The sequence below is a fragment of the Typopeltis vanoorti genome, chromosome 5 (assembly GCF_054136105.1).
Source record: "Typopeltis vanoorti isolate ZY-2024b chromosome 5, IOZ_Tvanoo_1.0, whole genome shotgun sequence".
Taxonomy (NCBI): Eukaryota; Metazoa; Arthropoda; class Arachnida; order Uropygi; family Thelyphonidae; genus Typopeltis; species Typopeltis vanoorti.
In genome coordinates this window covers 115257624-115278854 of record NC_143553.1, presented here as the reverse complement: position 1 = coordinate 115278854, position 21231 = coordinate 115257624, and the positions used below count along the sequence as shown (strand labels likewise).

The following is a 21231-nucleotide window of genomic DNA, read 5'->3' as shown; positions in this document are numbered from 1 at the left end:
TGCAGCTTCTAAACCCTTAGACAAATCCCATGTTATACAAAACAAAAAGTGATTCAGTTAACTGTCAACTTCTCTCTCTATATATATCACTGAATCATCCAACCACCTTCATACATATAACCTGTTTCTTTTCTTATACTTTTTCTATAGGTAGTTAAATGATGATGAACTGATTAGGTCCATTTTTTCAAGCAGCTGATGCTCAGCAACACTTCCTAATTCAAATCCACAGAACTACTTTTCCTTTGATTCTTGTATTTTATCCAGATCTATTTTCTTGAACGACTTCCTTATGAAGTGTTCTCCAGGATTATAACCTCCCACTGTTCAAAAACATCAGTACATTCATATTCCACCTCTTGGCAACATTATACTCAGTACTTGATGAATTTGATATCGCATATATATGAAATTATCATTCTCATTTCCTAATATGTATCCACAAGAGGTGTACAGTCTACAATGATAGTGCTACATAATTAAATTTACATTATTATCAAACTGCCCATCAATCAATAATCTTCCAAATTTGTTCGTTATTTTTTAAGTTTTCAATACTGTCATCAGAAATCTTTTTCTGATGTCACACAACCATTCAGCTAATGTTTCCTTTCTGCTTAAGTGACCATGCCCCTTAGATACCTCAGTTTAATTTTTTTTTTTTTGAATGCTAACCATGTGAAGATGGTTTCTAATATCATCATTCTTAATTATTCTATTACTAATGCCATCAGTTCATTATACTAATATTAATTCCACAGAACAATCATATTTGTATTTTCTAGTCTTTTATCAACTGTTTAAGATTTAAACCAACCCTCAAGTCCATATGCTAAAACTGGTTTGAACGCTGTCTTGGATACTATTAGTTAGCAGTTTAGTCTTATTCTATATCAATTTGTTCAACTAGGTCCAATACCAGCATTGCTTATTTTATTATTTATTTTCAGACTTGATTGGTCATCTTCATTAAAAATTATGTATAAATGGCTAAAATGGATTCTTGCTCTACAAATTCTCTTACAGGTTCTGAGAATGTGGATGTCATTTTCTATGTTCCAGACTTTTTTTATAATTTTATCTTTTCATCAATGATTTTCATACCATATTTATTGCAACAGTTATTCATTGTAGTTATAGTAAAGAACTAAATTAATATATCACTGATTTTGATATAAGGTAGGCTATATATATATTCTTCTTCAGCCTTTTCCCATCCACTGCTGGATACAGGCTTCTACTGAACCAGTGTCCACCATCTCATGTCAAACCTTTGTATATCATTTCCTCCGTCTTGTTTGTTGGCAACCCTTCCTTCTCTTGGTTGTCCACCTTTCATCTGGCAATCTATTAATATGGTCAGTCCATTTACATGCTTTACAACACTTCACAATATCTTCTATCCAGTCATCTCTTTAATTCTGTATATCTTATTCTACCCCTATTTTGTTATGTGGAGTATTCTTCTCTTGAAGGCTCTGTGGGCCACATGCAACTTTCTTCCTGTTTTTTAGTCATTGTCCAAGCCTCACTTCCATACCTAAATACTAGAATAATACATATAATAAAAAAGCTTTCTTTTTATTATGACCTTTTTCTTGACTACTAGTATTAATAAATTAAAGACTTAAATCTGTATGTTAGTCAAGTAAATATTAGTTTAATATCCAACGTTTCACTGACTGATATCTGTCAGCATTTTCAAAGGAATATACTAGTAAGTAATAGAAAGTAACAAAAACTAGGAAACTAACGACAATTCTAAAAATTATATAAAGTTATCACTGTGCATGATACAATGATATAATATGCGTGTCGCAAGCGCAACGTTTTATTTGTTGAGATATTTAATGTAATTTTCATGAAAGTTCATTTCTTTTTAGTTAAATGATCTCATTAGAGTTTTCCATATATCTGGTAAGATTATACCTTGATTCTTATTTAAGTTACCTGTTGAACGGGCGACTGTAGCAGCTTCTTTAAATGTTCTGGAATGGTAGTTGTCTTCTATGTAGGTCATATGACTCATATCCCATTCAATATTATGGTTGGTAGAGACCACAGACAAAGTGTGAAGAAAGGCCTGATATATCCTGTCTGTTATTCCTTACATAGCCTATGTGTTCTTTCTTTCTTTCTTGTATCAAAACTTCTAGATGTCTGTCCAATTGGAGTTCTTGATATAAGAATCCGTGTTGTGAATGTGTTCTTGTAACATTTTGGCTAGATATTTTGATAGTCTGTAAGTAGATATGACCAACTGGCCTGTGGACTTAATCAAAAAACTAAAATCTATGCATCCGTTAACTCCAAGACTATATGGTGTTCCAAAACTCCATAAAGAAGGCACACCATTACGTCCAATAGTAGATGGTATTCATTCCCCTACTTACAGACTATCAAAATATCTAGCCAAAATGTTATAAGAACACATTCACAACATGGATTCTTATATCAAGAACTCCCAACATTTCTTGGAGAAATTAAAAACATCAGTTTCTCTGAAGATAATATTTTCTTCAGAGAAAACTTATTCACACCCAACATCACCAAGTTGTTCAAGCATTGCTTAACTTCAAATTATTTTACATGGCAAACAACTCACTGGATTAGCCGTGGGTAGCCCCTCTCTCTCTCCTTCTTGTGCTGACCTATTCTTAGAAAATCTAGAAACTCAAATTTTATCCCAAATTACCCCAAAACCAACCACATGGTTTAGGTATGTTGAAGACATCATCATTTGGAATCACAAAAAAAGAAGAATTAATAGATTATCTAAACAAAATTAATTGCTTCCACAACGCCATCAAATTCACATTGGAACTAGAAAAAGATAATAAACTTCCATTCCTAGACGTCCTTATTAAAAAACAAACTGACAATAGCATCATCCTGTCAGTATATAGAAAACCTACTAACACTGGACGCTACCTCCATTTCGACTCGTCTCACCACATATCCCAGAAACTCAGCATTATCCATATGCTCAAAAAAAGAGCTATACAGTGTACCACAGACCCTGCTGACCTACAAGAAGAATTAATGAAAATATCCAAAGATCTATCCCTAAATGGCTACCCTACAAGAATCATCAACAAGATTCTCTTTAGTGACATACCGCAAAGACAACGAGATGAAACCCAATACATCAGCTCTATAACAATTCCATTTGTTAGTGCCATATCCAGAAAATTAGCTCTTCTTCTAAAACCATATAATATCAGAGTAACCTTCAAACCTATTGAGACTTCAAAAGTTTATAACATCACCAAAAGATAGCCATCCTTTCTACAAATACTCTGGAGTTTAGAGCATACCTTGTTCTTGCGGTATTAATTACATCGGATAGACATCTAGAAGTTTTGATACAAGAAAGAAAGAAAGAACACATAGGCTATGTAAGGAATAACAGACAGGATATATCAGGCCTTTCTTCACACTTTGTCTCTACCAACCATAATATTGAATGGGATATGAGTCATATGCCCTACATAGAAGACAACTACCATTCCAGAACATTTAAAGAAGCTGCTACAGTCGCCCGTTCAACAGGTTAAGAATCAAGGTCTAATCTTACCAGATATATGGAAAACTCTAATCAGATCATTTAACCAAAAAGAAATGAACTTTCATGAAAATGATTAAATATCTCAACAAATAAAACGGTGCGCTTGCGACACGTGTATTATATCATTGTATCACGCACAGTGATAACTTTATATAATTTTTAGAATTGTCGTTAGATTCCTAGTTTGTTACTTTCTATTGCTTACCAGTGTATTCCTTTGAAAATGCTGACAGATATCAGTCAGTGAAACGTTGGATATTAAACTAATATTTACTTGACTAGCATAGAATTAAGTCTTTAATTTATTAAAAAAGCTTTCTTTTTGGCATACAGGTAAAACTCCTAGCAGATACTCTTTATACACCAAAATGCTTTGTTGTATATTGTTTCCACCCATGAAAGGTTATTTGCAAACCTATAGTACATTTTGTACTGTGGACAGCCTACGGATTCCCCCCCCCCCTCATTTCTATCAATTTTGTGTGTGTGTTTTTATACAGTCCAGAAACCCTGCTCTAGAGACCAAACATGGAATTTTTTCAACAAACTTCGGGCCTCCAATAAGTGGGGTGGTGGTCTCACACTGGGTGACAACATTCCTCTCCAACCTAAAGATAATCACAAACATCCATGCCCAGGGTGGAATTAGAACCTGCAGCCTGTTGGTTGGAGAGCAGGTACGCTAACCACTCATCCAACCAGGCTGGCACTATTTATTTATTTATGCTGTTTTCCTTAAAACTACCTAATTGACCAGGTTAATAATCCTGCACAATTTCAATACTATTATCTATTAATTTTAGTTTGATTTGATCTGAATTTCTCATTGATTTGATTTTAGTTATATTAATCTTTAAACCTTTTCCCTGCTTTCTCTGTTAAGGTCATTAAGCATTTCCCGAGCTGCTTCTATATTCTTATAATTGTAATTTAAGACCATTTTCTCTGGTAACTTAGGAGATGAATTTCATTTGTCCAGTGTGAAATGACCACCCTGTTTATTGGGATCTAAAGTAGCTTGAAAAAGTTCATGCACAGTCTCTGGAGAGGTTCTCAGATTATTTAACTCTTAGTTCATCCATAACACCAATGTGCTATAGATTTACAGCCTTTCATGGTGGGTTTCAAATAAAAAGTTATCTAGCTCCATTAACTGATATGTATGAAGGCTTAGATGCTGGTTTAAACTCACTCATAATTATCTTTATTTGAAAGAAAACAGAACAAAGACATAATTAAACAGTTCAAATATATTGTCTGTCATAGAGATGTCTTCTGGGATACAATATGAAACTTGCAATAACACATACACAATAAGTGGAAGATATTACACTAGAAGTGTCCCATGAGGGGGTTACTTCTATGGGTGCTGATAGCTAGCCTGACTGTTATGCAGGAGATCTAAGAATTAATGTTACCCAAAGTTTAAAGAGGTTTTAATGGCACTAGTGGCATAATAACATTTATTAGATATATATTCACAAGAATATAATGATTTTATTACTAGAAATATTTTGACCACAAACTAACTGGTCATCATTGGTGTATCAGCATAATCACAAAGTGAAGCTAGAACAAAGAATGTTAATCCTATTTACAGAGCTGTTGAAAATGATATAGTTAATCCTATTTACAAACCCTAATTTCTAAATCACTTAGGGAATTGAACAACGTAGATCCGAATATAAATTAAATTATACTTTAATAAATATTTCCGATATTTCGGCAACGTCACGTTGCCATTTTCAAAAAGAACTTACAAAAAGGCACGTGTATGCAGGCACTACAACACAGTAACCTTCATATGTTCATTCTCAGTTACTGTGTTGTAGTGCCTGTGTGCACGTGCCCTTTTGTACGTTCCTTTTGAAAATGGAAACGTGATGTTGTCAAAATATCGAAAATATTTATTAAAGTATAATTTAATTTATATTCGGATCTACGTTGTTCAATTCCCTAAGTGATTTAGAAATGCATAACCAATGTATAAGCCTGTCTACGAGAGATACAGACCCTAATGTAAAATTAAGTCATTTAAAATAAAATTAAATTTATTAAAATAAGTGTGTGTGTGTGGGGGGGGGGGGGGGCACTATTGCTTGCTGTTTGTGAGGATGAGACTCTCCCAAATCTTGGCAATAGAGAGGCAGTCATTCCAATTTAAATCTGGGTGGTGTAGAAGTGCTTCAGCACTCACTTTAAATAACTGCTTAAACCTAAACCTGCATGATGTAAATAGTTGGTATTAGATCATAGGATATCGTGGTCAGTGTCTGCTCCATGCTAAGCAAGGCTAGATTTTTCAGGTTTAGTGCTGTTGATACAAGACTGGTGTTCTCGTAGTTTTTAAAACAGAATATCCTTTGTCCTATGTACAAGCAGAAGTACTCGCACTGAACTTGGTAAACAGCACGGGGGGGGGGGGGGTTGAGGAGATTTGGTTGGGAAAATTGTAGAAACTAAATTGTATCTTTTCAGAATCTTAGCAATCATCTCATAGATGCCTGCAATGCATGGGACAGAGACTCACTGCACAGGCTCAGGGTTCTTGGTGATGAACTTGTAACAGTCCAAGATGTGTTTAAACTTCCTAGAGGTGAAGCTACTCTGTAGTAAGATAAATTGAATGATTGGATGAATGATACGATCCATTTCCTGGATCGTACCATTCATCCAATCTCTTTCTTCCCACAAGTACGCTCCCATTTCTTAACGATCATTTTTTTCCGATCTTTCGATGTCATCTCTCATGCTCCTTGGGTTCTCAATTTTCCATAATTAATTTTTTTTCAAAATATACTTCATCCATTCTTTTTACATTCACCACAACAGGCACTCCAAATGGCAAATACCTTCAAAATATAGATGACATTATCTCAAGAACCAATTTGTCATAAACTTCTCTCCTGACACAAATTGCATGCTTTCTGTCTTACAGTTCAGTAATAATGCTATTCGTCATCTCTACTCTCCTCCTTTATGCTGTATCTGGCTGCAGCAAACACATTCCTAATCATGATATAATTATTCACTTGTTGTAACTACTTCCTCAAATTCCCTTCAATCCTTTCATTCAAAATCCCAAGTATCCTTCCTGTTTATCTCCTGCAAAAAATATCATAGGCCTGTTAAACAAAGAATAATTTTGGTTTAATGCACCTCTAAGAATTAAATCACATAAAAACTACTCTCTCATATCCTTTGAAAACCTTCAGAATACACATTTACACTCCCACTTACCAAATCTTACTATCTCTCTCTCTCTCTCACTTCACCTCCATTCTTACATTATATGTTCACCACATACAGTTGCATTCTTTTTTTTCTGTGTTCTATCTTTACATATCAGTCAATCAAAGCTCTCCAAGCTTTGAACAGAATGTCTGCTTTAACAGTAGTCTGATAATTGTTTTACAATAAATTTATTACAATAGTGATGTTTGGCCTAAATTGTCTTTCTCATCTCATTAAAGATACATGTACAAATAAGATCAAGATTTTATATAAATCATACCTGGTTGAAAGGCTGGAATTAGAGGAACTTCCTGAGTTATCTAAGTTGGATGTGGATTTATCATCAACGTCAACATCACTAAAAAAAAAGTTAAAAAGTTAAAAAAAAGTAATGTGTATGTGTGTATGTTGGAAGGATTAGATACAAAAAAAAAACTAATATAAAAATAAAATCAAGAGTTGAAATAGTGACTCTTAAGACAAATATTGTAGAGTTGCTAACAACTCTTATTATGAGAATCAATGGCTCAAACTTGACCTGCTGCGATTTCGGTTTTCCAGGTTAAATATTACTGATTTTACATGCTTATTCAACAGAATTAGGACTGATTTAAAACTGAAATTCAGCTAATAAAAGAACTAGAGTACTTGAAAAATGGCCAAAAAGCATAACGTTTCCTATCCCCTCCAAAATAGATATACTACAGGTTTTATCTTAATCAGACTAAAACAAAAAAAAGATCATTTCCGCATCCATTTTGTCAGCATCTACAGCATAAATGTTAATATAAATGATGTACACCACTTAAAGACATCCAAGCCTGACCTCCTATTTTTGGAATATCGCCTGTTAATCAATTGACAATTGAGATGTACAATTACAACCAGACAGTTGAGATGTGTGCACATCTCGACTGTCCGATATGTATTCTATGATTCCTTCCATCCTAAACCAAAGATTATCGAATCAAGATTTCTCTGTTTTTGATCTCTGCAGACTTCAGGTTTCCTTATCCCATTCAGTTACATTTATCAAATATCTTTAATGCCCTTCTAATTCTGAAAATTATTCTGATCTCATTGACTTTCTCTCTCTCTCTCTGAAGCTTGACTATCTGCAGTAGTTACCTAAACATGAGGTTGCCTTCCTAGTTGAATTCAATGCACAAAATTCTAATTTACATTCTCAGTGCCAATGACCAAGCTGAAAGAGATGTAAGAATATCTGCTGTAAATAATGATCTACCAACTGGAATGCCAATAATCTGCTTCACTCTTCCACCCCCCTTGAACATTTCTTAAACACTTCTCCTTTCAAATATATAGGTATTTGGAAGAGGAAGAGTACAAATATAAATCAAACAACATTTGCTAAGAAACAGTTATTCTATGAATAGTGAGATATCCAGAGAGGGAGTATATATCATCATCATTCTGAAGGACAGTCCCTCTTCCAGGTCTCCCTGTTTCCAGCTTACCTCTTTAGTAGCCTATAAAAATGTATCTATCAGTTGTCCTCTTTTTCTTTTCCTTGGCATTTTCCCTTCTAATTATGTTTATAATCCATTTATTTTGTCTCCATGTATTTCATAAATTTCATCTTTCTTCCTATGATTGTCATCCTCAACCTCATGCATGGTTTCATTTGTTTTTCATGATTGTCAACTCCTAAGTATTTTAGTAGGACATCGTCAGTACAGTTAATTCAAACAATACCAAGAATGACATACAGTTAGGGCGCATGATTACAACGGAATTCCAATTCGCATGCAGTAGCGTGTTATAGAATTAACTTAAAATATATCTGGAGGAAAAAAAAAAAAACAGAAAGAAAGAAAGATTATAAGATAACATATATAAAAAAATTATTTTACATAATTTTGTATGACAATTTCCCATACTTTAGGAATAGCAAGAATATCATTACAGTTTAGATTTGGTCTGTGAAGTAGGGCTTCAGCACTTTCTTTATATAAACGTTCATGTTTAAATAAAGATCTATGTAGAAGTTTAGACTTTTTCCAATGGATCCTATGGTTTGGGTTTTCAACTCCATCATTAAATCATTAGTAACCAGAGCACACAGATTCTGCTCCTCTGAAGAATCTCTAAACCAAGAATTGGAAATAATCAAAAATACAGCCGTACTAAATGGATACAATCTTAAAACAACTCAAAAAATCATCAGTCACTTCCCCACACATCAACCTAGACAAGAACAAGCCTGTAGGATTCCTATACCTTATGTCAAAGGCATCTCCGAACGTCTTTCAAAAATTATGAAGAAATACAAACTTGCTACTACCTACAAACCAATCAACCAGATCTATAACTTGTTACCTTCTCTTAAAGACAAAATCACACACCTCTGATGCTACCTGGTGTGTACAAGGTTCCGTGCTCCTGCAAATTGTCTTACTATGGACAGACAGGTAGATCTGTTCATAAATGCATTTCGGAACATCAAGACCATATCCGTCTTATCAAAATGCAGAAATCTGGCCTAGCACAACACTGAATTTAAAACCCAAACCATAGGATCCATTGGAAAAAGACAAAACTTCTACATAGATCTTTATTTAAACATGAATGTTTATATAAAGAAAGTGCTGAAGCCCTACTTCACAGACCAAATCTAAACTGTAATGACATTCTTGCTATTCCTAAAGTATGGGAAATTGTCATACAAGATTGAGTAAAATAATTTTTTTTATATATGTTATCTTATAATCCCCCCCCCCACCTCCAGATATATTTTAATTTAATTCTATAACACGCTACTGCATGCATATTGTTGGGATTCCATTGTAATCATGCACCCTAACTGTATGTTATTCGTAGTATTGTTTGAATTAACTGTGCTGACGATGTCCTAAGATACTTAGGATGAAATATTTACTTGTAGGTGTAGGTTTCTGTGGTTTAGCAGTTCAAAAGAAAGATTTTGGTATTGTGACCACATGTTTATTAAGATAAACAAACCCAACAAGTTTCATATGTCGTTTGACTTACATCTTCAGGGTTTAAAGGCAATGTTCCCTCTAATTTTTTGCTGTGAGAGTGCACAGAAATTTGCGTGTGTGCAAAATTTGCCTTCTTTTGAAAAGTATGTGTGCACCCATACGAGTCACCATACTGATCATTTAAGCAAAAAAGTTAAAAGATTTTAGTTCACTCTTTATCTTCTGTTGTCAATGGGACGTCAGTCAGGTCACCCCAACTCCCCGCTGTGTTCCAACACACAGTAGTAGCCTCCCCAGTAAACAGTCGGAAATCACGATTCACAAGCCTTGGGCAGGACTCGATCTGGGGACTTCGCATGCGAGGCCAACACGATACCAACTGTACTAGATAGGATTCTAAGTGTGTGTATTATTACCATCACCAAGTAAGTTGTGCGACATCAATCACAGAGCTAACATAAATATTTTATATGTATTTAATATTGATCTGATTAGAAGTAAGAAATAAATCTAACAAGATAAGCTTAGGTGTTGATGGTTATTCATGACTTATTTTTCACGGTATTAACACCACCACAAACACTTTTATCACAAAGATGTTTTATTAATGCTTATATTTCGCTGATTTTCAACTCAGCATCATCAGAGCACAACACACGTGTACACGGCAGTGAGTGAAAGTGAAACAATATAATTGCAAAAGACAAAAGATCTAAAGTCCTATTTTTGGCACCCTCTAATGGAAAAAAAAAAAGCAGCTACCCAGCAGTTTTTCTTAGGATAACTGTATCCCAAATTTTTGACAAATTAATGCAACCATATTTGTTAAGGTTGGGAGAATTCTTCAAAGCCATTGCTGATTCAAAAAAATAATCTTTCAGATCTATAACGACTCCGAAATAGCACATTCGTTTTCCTCCATCTAATCCTGTGTGAAGGAGTGTCCAAAGCGTGGTCTGCTAGTCCCGACTTGCCATAGTAATAGTAGCGAATGTATCTTTCATGTTCTTCCAGGCGGATGTTCACTGATCTTCCTGTTTGCCCATAATAGGCCAAGTCACAGTCACAAGGAATTTCATACACTCCTGGGTGTGCTAAAGGGTGAAGTTTATCTGAAGTTTTTTTTTTCTTCTTTTTTTCGTTAGAAGGCGCCAAAAATAGGACTTTAGATCGTTTGTCTTTTGCAATTATATTGTTTCACTCACTCACTGTCGCGTATACAAGTGTTGTGCTCTGATGATGCTGAGTTGAAAATCAGCAAAATATAAGCCTTAATAAAACATCTTTGTGATAAAAGTGTGTGTGGTGTTGTTAATACCATGAAAAATAATTCATGAGTAAGAAATAAAGTAAAAAAAAAGATAACACTAGTGACTGATTGCCTTTAATTAAATTTTCTAACTTTGCAAATAACTCTCTAAACATACATAATAAAATATTCCCATTACCAATTCTCACCTTGTTAAACATTCATAATAAATTTTAATTTCATCTTGAAAATCTAGTGCGCATATTTTTTGTGCACTAGTTGTAAAACGTGTGCATGCGCACAGCTTAGAGAGAACATTGGTTAAAGGTAACTAAACACGGGAAATTAGAAATTACTCAAAACAGTCCATTAGATGTTGTTATGGCAGTCAAATCTGTTCATCGAATTAAAAAATCCGAATGCAGAATCGAAATATTTACTTATTAAAACTTATTGCTGTGGTTATTACGTGTTTGTTTGTTCAGTCATGATATGAACATGCAGTCAAACAACAATCTGCTCACTTAGTACTCAGCTTACGTTTTTTACAAATGTAAATTTTTTTTATGAGATACATTTTACTGCAAGTATTCTAGGCTACATTTTTAGCTTCAGTATTTTTATAGCATTATTAGAATGAATTAAATTGATAAAAATGTAGAAACATCAAAGAAGAAAAACTGAAGTTTATTAAACAATTCAGAAGGTAATAATGCTCTAGTACAACACTGGTATCATAGGAGCAAAAATGGTAATTAAATACAAGATTAACATATAATTATCAGCTAATGTACAATATAATGGAGTGATTTAGAAAATCACATCTAGGATTTAAAGTGACATCTCTTTTTCTAACTAAAAAAAAGCAGATAAGTATTTTTGAAACATAATTTATTTTTTTTAATATTCCTCTTATAGATGACTATTTCTCAAATGTGAGAAATTCCATGGAATTAGTGCTGCAGAACATCTTAACAGGATTTCTTGAATAACTTCACAAATTTAAAAGAACCACAATACAGAAATGTCATAATCCCAACCTTTAATATGGTGACTGATGTTAATGCTATGATCACTCAAATCTGGACAAATCACAGTGGCAGAATTGATGTAATTCAGATATTCTTCATGTCAAACCCCCTCTTCAGTAATTGTCTCACTGATGGTCTTTTCCTTCACGCTTACACAGCAATCAGAATATACATCTTACAAATTATGGAAACAACTACCACGTAAAAGTAAAACTTCAGTTTAAATATAAACCAAAATAATCACTCGATGTTTCGACCTTCACATTAAGGTCATCCTCTGGAGTATACACATATATACAAAGAAACAAACTGCACTACAATCTACATGGTATGCTAAAGTTACTGGCCAACAATTAAAACTATTGGCATGACCTCTAGCAGAAAAAAAAAAAGGATAATGGCTATAGCAAAAATACTATTAATAAAGTTCTTCAAGAATATTAAAGGGTTATTAGAAAAATTAATAGAATTCTGCACCATTATAATCTTAATGCCACTTTTAAACCACCTATAAAATTAAAAAAACACATTCAACTCCTCTAAGCATCCTCCCCCCCACTGGTTCACCATGGAGTTTATCTATTGCACCTGTAACTTACCTTATAACCTTATATTGGGGAAACTGGATGTACAATCCCTATCTGCAAAAAATAACACAAATGACACATTAAATTTAATAATTTTGGTGAAGCAGGCCTCTCAGATCATGCTCTTAACTCCCTACACCAAATTGATTGGAAAAATACTTGTTCTTTACATCATAGAAAAATCTGGTATAAACAGAAATATAAAGAAGCCTGTGAAATTTTGATTAATCACCCTAATTTTAATAATGGTGGCATAAAAATTCCAAGAATTGGATGGTACACATTCAGCCCACTTAGCTTGAGTTTTCCAGCAAACCCTGACTTTAGAACTCTAAGCAATTTTTTAGCTTTTATTGGCCACTATCCATACTGGTTAGTTTTAATTTATATGTATAGTTATGAGTAACTTTTTTGTGTGAACATGTTGCTCTCTAGCTTAATTTAATTTTATAACTTAATAGATAATAATAACAAAGGACTCTAGCTTTGATGTAGTAAGTTTTTTTTTTCACTAGAGGTCAGGTCAATAGTTTTAATGGTTGACCATTAAAACTATTGGCCTGATATGTGTACACTCCAGATGATGACCTTAATGTGAAGGTCGAAACGTCAAGTGATTATTTTGGTTTACATTAAACTGAAATTTTACTCTAACACAGTAGTTGTCACCATAATTTTTAAGATGTCTCACTGATGGTCTTTCTGCCCTGTGTCAGATATTTCCATGGGTGCTGTTCCAAAGTGGCATCCATCACATTTCCCATTTCTGTTATACCTACAATAACACAGGCAACAATTGCATAAGTTGAAATCCTTTTCCAGTTGAAATGATGAAACACTAAAACCTGCTATTCCCATTCATCTTTCATTCATCTACCTCTGTTCTGTGGAAAAGCCTTCCCCAAGGACTACAACCTTCAGTTCATCAAAAGGAATATCAATATATTACAATTCTCATGACCTCTGCCCACATACAGCACTGAATTAGTATAGGTTGCACTTCACATGTGTATGTGATATATAAGATTAAAAAAAAATTGAGGAAGAACAAGCCAAATTCAGGCAAAATAGGTACTGAGTTAGGGTAGATTTCCACCTCACAACATATAATGAAGAAATCAGGGAATATAGCAATGCACTTACTCTTTGCAGATCTGGCATACAAGGTGCTAAGAGAAAAGACGTTTAAAATTATAATTGTATGGGATAAAAGGAACATACAGAACAACACCTAGTTCTGTATTTAAGCTGTAAGCCAGTAGGTAGACTCATATGAAGGAGCTACAGGAAAATTGCTTGATGTAAAATCAGGTATCAGTGATGAAAACTAGTTCTACTGTTATTCATCTACAATCAATGGATAAAACATCAGAGATAGGGGTAATGGGAAGTTGACATTGACACCCTCCCCCCTGACCTCGCACAACATGAAACTTACCCAAACTGAATGCAAACTGTAAACAGGAAGACATCGGGCTTCCCAACAGTGTACTGCAATTGATGAACATGAGTAAATGTGGCAATCTTCGCAACTTTGATCATGGGCATATTATTGGAGCAAGACAGATGGGTCATTCTCTCTCTCTCAAGTGGTAAGAACTCTACAGTTTTCAAGAGTAACCATATCAAATGTCTACTGCAAGTATATCATCAACTTAAGTAACAGTCTCCAGTGAGCAAGTAGTGGCCAACCACATACCACTGATGACCAGGGTTGACATAGATTGTCCAGGCTCATACAGACCAACTGCAGGGTGATGGCAGCACAAATCACATCCAGTTTCAATGTCAGAGGTCCAAGCGGCATCAATTAGTGAACGGTGTGGCTCCTGCATACCTTCGACTACAGGAGCCGAATTACCTCTGTGTACCACTGTTCACAGCTCATCACTGGGCATTTTGTGCTTCACCTGGTGTTGAGATCATCAAAACTGGACCTAAAGTGGACCAGAGTTTGTGTAATCTGATAAATCCCATTATCACTTGTACTGAGCTGATGGGAGGGTATAAGTGGGCATCAACAGAATGAGGTCATGGCTTGTCATGCCAAGTATTGACCTTCGGACATGCTGATATCTTTCTTCACATTTCTTTGGAATTTTCTATCAGATATGAGATGACCACCCTGCATATTGGAGAGCAGAAATGGCTTGAAAATAGTTCCATGCTTAGTTTTTAAAGTAGGATATCTGACTATATAAAAAATCAATAAAAAATACAAAAAATTGACATAAAAATAGAAAAATCAATAGCCCACTCATGACACTTATAGTGCATTAGTGCCATGAGTGGCACTAATATACTATAGGCTTACAATCGTTTGTGAGTGGCAGTTAGCAAAAAAAAAAAAAAAAAAATATGTGTACATACACTACTACCAATAATTGTCGGAACACTTTAGCAATTTACAATTGATACCAATAGGCAACCCCTAATATTGGGTATAGCCACCTTTGGCTTTATCACTTCCTGCATCCTTTGAGGGAGGCTTTCCACCAATGTGCGGCAGATATCAGGTGGAATTTGTCTCAATTCCTCCACCAAAGCAGCACTGAGTTCAGTGACAGATTGAGGACGTGAGGCTCTGGACCTCAATCGCTCCTCCAATTCATCCCACAGTGTTCAATGGGGTTGAGGTCAGGACTCTGCACAGGCAGGGCAGTTGTTTAACACCCAACTCTTCATACCATTCTATAACAGCTGCAGCTTTGTGGCATGGGGCATTGTTATCTTGATAGTAACACAAGTCCATTCCATAATACTCCGCAGCGTAGGCAGCACCTGATTATCCAGAACATCAAGGTACTGAGCTGACTTCATGGAACTACAAATGACTAGTGGTCCCACTCCACACCAGCTGAATGCACCTGACATCCTCCACCACCAAACTTTTCTGTGGGTACAACGCATAGCGGTAAGAACTGTCCAATAGCTTAATCTACCTAGATTCTTTAGTTATTGTATTCCTAACATTTGAGTGTCATTTTTTGTTCATTGAATCCTTCTCCCCAGGCATGCCTAGTACATACATAAATAAACAATTACATCATCATCTATCCCAATATAATATCCTTAAAGGAATGACACATAAGAGCCAAGTGTGTGGCATTACTTTATGAGAATGTTTTCTGATGACACTGACAACTTGTTCTATACTACACTTTTTTTCAGCTGCTACTACTGAAAATTAGATAAAATATTACACCAACATAAGTATACTTCAGAATAAGCAAAGGTAAAGGTTGAAAACAAATACATATGTAATCATTCTTATTGCAAGTCAGGTGTGGAAGACTATGCTTTGGACACCCCTTCACACAAGGTCAGGTGGAAGAAGCACTCCTACTTAGAATCAGTTACAAATCTGAGAGGTATTTCTGGATGAGCAGCAGCAACAACAAGGGACTTTCCTAATCTCAATAAGTACAGCAACTTTCAAAGACTTTTGAAAAAAAGACTTTTTTGAAAGACTACTTTCAAGCTTAGAAGCCATGAATGATTTATGTGACAGCTCATTAGACCTTCAATTCAAGCATATTTTTCTACTGTACACTTGGGTGTAATACCAACTGAGAAGTTGCAATGTGCTCTGAAAATGCTAATTTGAATTCAGTGGCTTCTCTCTAGACTTAAAAAATCCTATTAAAAAAATATGGATGCTAGCTAAAAGTTTCCCAAGATTTGGGTCATCATATCTCACACAAACAAAATAGCTATTAATCAGATGTGCATGACAAATGTAGTTTCTTTAGTCTTGAATTCTAGTGTTAATGCATGTATTGACAGCCATCACAATTTATTACTGTCTACAATGCAATAATGAAATGCTGCTACTGGAATCCAAATTCATTTTTATTTCCTAATCAGCATATTTTGTTTCATTTTAAATTATCATTTAAAATGATTTTGATCAAAATGATAAAAACTAATGTCTAAGTTTCAATATTCACATCATTTTTTAAAATTAAATGAGGATTATAATTTAAAACAACCATCAGACTGATATATAAAATTAACTACATTCAATGATAATCATGAATTAAGAATTGAATAAATGAGTATCTACCTTTTTGATCGTGGAATATTAGGATCACTTCTTTTCCTAAATGATGGCCTACTTTCCCTCTATAATAACAAAATTTGTTCATGAAATCAAAGTACTACATACAAATGTGATTCAATAAAATTTTTTCAATCGAAGAATATGAAATAAACATAAATATAGATACATATATGCAAACTTTCGAAAAATGCCAATGAATGATCAGAGCAACTTTAATCATCCAACTGGCCAGGATGTATATATACATCCAAGTTACCATGGATGCGAAGTGCATATTAAAATTGTAATACCATTGATATTACATTGAAATATGTAATGGATACGAAGCGTAGAGGAGTGATGCATTTTATCCATATTGACGGCAAAGTGGTTAAGATTACTGAATTAATTAATATTCAGGAAAGCAAAGGTATAACCACCTATACAAACTAATGTAAGTCACAATCACAGGATGTGCAGCATTTTCAGGTAGACTGGACAGATATACAATATTATTATAAATGATCGAATTTCTTAAATATGAGAGAACAGTAGGTCAAGGCAATCTGATATTACCCAAATTGTTTTCTGCTGCATTAGAAATCTTTAGGTAGTTTATGGGAAAACTATAGAATTAACACCAATGAAAGAAATTACATTTATCTACATTCTGCAGATGACATTATTCTGTTAGCAAACAATATAGCAGCAGCTCAGGAAATGATGACCTTCACCAAGAAAGCAAGATTTAAAAATTAACACAACTAAAACAAAATTACCTTGTGGTAAGGAAAGGCTATTCATAATGGTGTTTTTTAAAGAAATTACAATGTAGACTAAATATTAATTACAATAAAATGACTTAATATTTCTGATATTCTGGGAAAGTAAAATTGCCATCATCAAGGTATATAAATACAAGACTGACATGTGCATACAGGCTACTGGCACATGTCAGTCTTGTTACCATGTGAGTATATATCAGGTTTGTACTGTGTTTCCTGATGATGGCAATTAACTTTGCCATAATATTGGAAATATTACATTTATTGTAATTAATATTTAGCCTATATTGTACTTTCTTAAAAAATACCACTAAAACAAAATTGATGGCATATTCAAATTAACTTGAATTAAAATTAGGAGGTAATATTATTGAAATTGTGGATGAGTATATTTACTCTGAACAATTAATTTTAAGAAAAAACAAGATAAAGAAATAAATAGAAGATTCACACAAGTGAACAAAGCATTTTGGTTGTATAAAGATGTTAGGATATCTTCTTGTATGTTTAAAAAGGAAGGTATTTAATATGTGCATTATTCCAGTGTTTAATGTTAAGTGAAACATGGGTAATGACTAAAAAAACAACAGGAAGACAGGTTGGATGTGACCCAAAGAGCCTTATTATTATTATTACCCAGGCTTCCATGGAGTCAAAAGACTCATCGTAGGAGGTCCTTCCTAAGAATCACAAAGTCTATCAAGACTCATCGAGGGGAAGTCCCTCTAAGAAACACGAAGTCTATCATACCACTCCTTAAACTCACTGACAGTTCTCGCTCTCACCACTCCATCAGGAAATGTATTCCATGGTTCAACCACCCTCCATGCAAAGCAACCACTCCTCACCCTCTTGATCACAGTTTCCTTTCGTAACTTCCAGGGATGGCCTCTTGTCACCACTCCTTCCTGCTGTTCAACCAAGCGAAAGAACTCCCCAGTGTCAACCCTGTAACCACCTCTCAACAGTTTAAAAGTCTCAATCATATCACCTCTCCTTCTTCTATTCACTAAACTCTGCAGTCCATATTCCCTCAGCCGATCCTCATAACTATCATTGTACAGTCCTGAAACCATCTTTGTTATCTGTGTCTTATACTCTTCCATGAAAGACTATTCATGGAATCAGCCTCAGCCCTTAGGAACATGCCAAACCTCAACAAATTTGGATGCACGAGACTGCCCCAAATTTGGGAAACATTTATCAGAACTTCAGCCCAAAGGCCAAGAAATACCAATATAGCCCACCAGGGGGGACCATCAGGACTTTAGGAAAACGTTAGCTTCCTAGCTTCGGTTCTCATTTGCTGTTTTGTAGTACTTGTGTGCACTTGTCTTTGTAATAAGTTCCCAAGAAGATGGCAACGTGACGTTTGCCGAAATATCGGAAAGTATATATTAAAGTTTATTTAATTTATATTTCTAGTGTACGCTGTCAATTCCTTAATTATTAGTTATCATGTATAACCAGCGTATAAGCCTCTCAACAAGAATAATTATACTCTTCATGCATCTTCTCTTCACCTGTCTCCTTATATCTCTTTCATAGCCTCTTTTTCGCATGCAATTCCTGTTTAATATTGTTTGTCATCCACTTTACTCCAAATTGTGTCCTCTTGTTCACTCGTGGCATACAACTTACCATTGCTGCTAACAAATATTCTTTCATAATTTCCCATGCACTAATGATATCCCGGCCTTTCAATTCCTCCCTCCATGAAACTTCCCCAAGTTGACGTCTTAGACTATTATAATCACCTGCCTTAGAGCCTTGATGAGAAGAATGCCCACATAACAAAAAGGGAGAGCATTAGTAATAATTGAATTAGTTCAATTATTTCTAATAATTGAACTAATTATTAGAAAAAGGAAAGATCACCAAAGAACAAGACAGAGGGTTAATCTATCAAGGTTTGACATGACATAGTGGAAAGTAGGTAAATGCAGAAAGAACTTGAAAGTTAAGAGAGAGGCCCATATCCAGCAGTGGATAGAAAGAGGCTAAAGAAATGTAAGAAATCTGGAAATGATCTAAATCAGAAAATATTCTCTTTTTGTTTTGCAAGCTAGCTTTGATCCTGCTTATGAGGAATAACTCACTCTGCATGGTCGTGAACAGCTAGTCAGAAAGCCCCCCCCTCCCCATTACATGTACAAGCCTGGCTAGATCTTACTTATGTGCATTGGGAACAAAGCTGATTGCGAGAAGAACTGGAATGTCCATGCTCCACTTTACTTTGATGCCAGATCTTACCTGTGTGCAGCGGGAATAAGGTCTGCAATTGCGACAAGAACTGGAAGGAAAATGTCAAATTTCTAACTAATATCTGGAAATCCAATCTCATCACCACAAACACCAAAATTCGTCTGTACAAAACCACAAGTCAAGCCATGTTTACACAGGCGCACAGACATGGAGCATCACTATGCAATGAGCAGTTAATATCATCAATAGCTTTGAAACAACATGTCTTCGAACAATTTCATGCAACTAGAAGTATACGTGGCAAGATTACATTCCTAATACTGTCATTCTTGAAGAAAGCCAGCAGAGATCCTAACAGAAACAATTCATAAAAGTCAACTGAGATGGTTGGCCACCAAGTTAGATACCTCATCTACGTTCAGTGTTCTTGCTCTCTACAGGCTAATTAATGGACACAATTGGCAATACATAATCAAACTTCTTTTTTGAAGATGAGGTTCATGAACTATTTGACATCTACCATTTCACACAAAACAGAGTAACTTGGCTCTCATTCATTTATCAGACAAAACTCCATGAGTTTTTGCTATATGAATATTTCTATAGAATTCTCCATTCATACATGAAGAAATGATGACAGAGACAGCTGTTGGTATTAGAGAGATATCGGTAGCTCATTGGCCTTTATATAGACTAGTTATCAGTGAAGTTTGAAATTCTCCAGTTGCAATTCTTCTAGCATGATGGTGAATAGGGTCCAATCATGGCGGGTTTTTCTCTCTGACAGGCATAGACTTTTGATCTGATCAGTACAAGGTGCAACTGAAGCAAAGAATCTGTCAGCACAAGAGGTGGAAGATGAAGAGCGTTCACTGGTTTATGGCACTTATCTCACAACTGGTGCATGTGAATGAATCTTTTTGTCAAATACAAGTACCAAGAACTTCACTTCTGGTGCAACTGGGATTAATGCTTGTCACAGTCTGAGTTCTGCATCAGGATGAAGACAATGCCTGTGGCAAAAATGCCCACAAACTATCTTCTGCTGGAAAATTCTGAATCCATTTGTAAGTGCTCACTTTGAAAAATGGTCAGTGACTTCCTATTCCTGTATTTTTATGACCTTGGTATTACACAAATGAGAGAAGATGGTAAAATCATCCACACAAAGGGCATTACTTACAGCTGGAAGAAATGTTCAGTTATCAAGTTAACCTTGATTGCAAAAAAGGTGAAATACTTAAAACTTAACCTTTGGGGGCACCCTCTTCTTGGGTATACAGTTGGGAGGGTGGTTCCACTTGGACTTAGAAGATATTGGGTGGATAAAATTTTCTTCGTTCTTGATAAAAAGAGGGAGATTTTCTCTAAGACGAACGTTGTATAGGTATTTCAATATTCCAGATCCCTAAGCATCATTATCTTTTTTTTTTCTCATATCAATGTTGGCATTTTAGGAAGGCATCTCTAATGGATGCTTCCAGTTGGACTAGATGATTGGTCGTTGAGTGATATTTATAGAAGCAAGACTGTGATCTGTAAAAAGGTTGTTTCTCTCCAAAAAATA

At 34.9% G+C, this 21231-nt stretch overlaps 1 protein-coding gene across 1 annotated transcript in view; it reads right to left on the bottom strand.

Moving 5' to 3' along the window:
* LOC150106740 (rho guanine nucleotide exchange factor 11-like) overlaps positions 1 to 21231 on the bottom strand; it is an 837747-nt gene that overhangs the window by 256485 nt on the left and 560031 nt on the right. The window contains exons 25-26 of the mRNA XM_090393466.1: positions 16699 to 16757; positions 7083 to 7160 (exon numbers count right to left, since the gene is read on the bottom strand). Coding sequence (XP_090249592.1) covers positions 7083 to 7160; positions 16699 to 16757 — 137 coding nt within the window. The remainder of the gene's footprint in view (positions 1 to 7082; positions 7161 to 16698; positions 16758 to 21231) is intronic.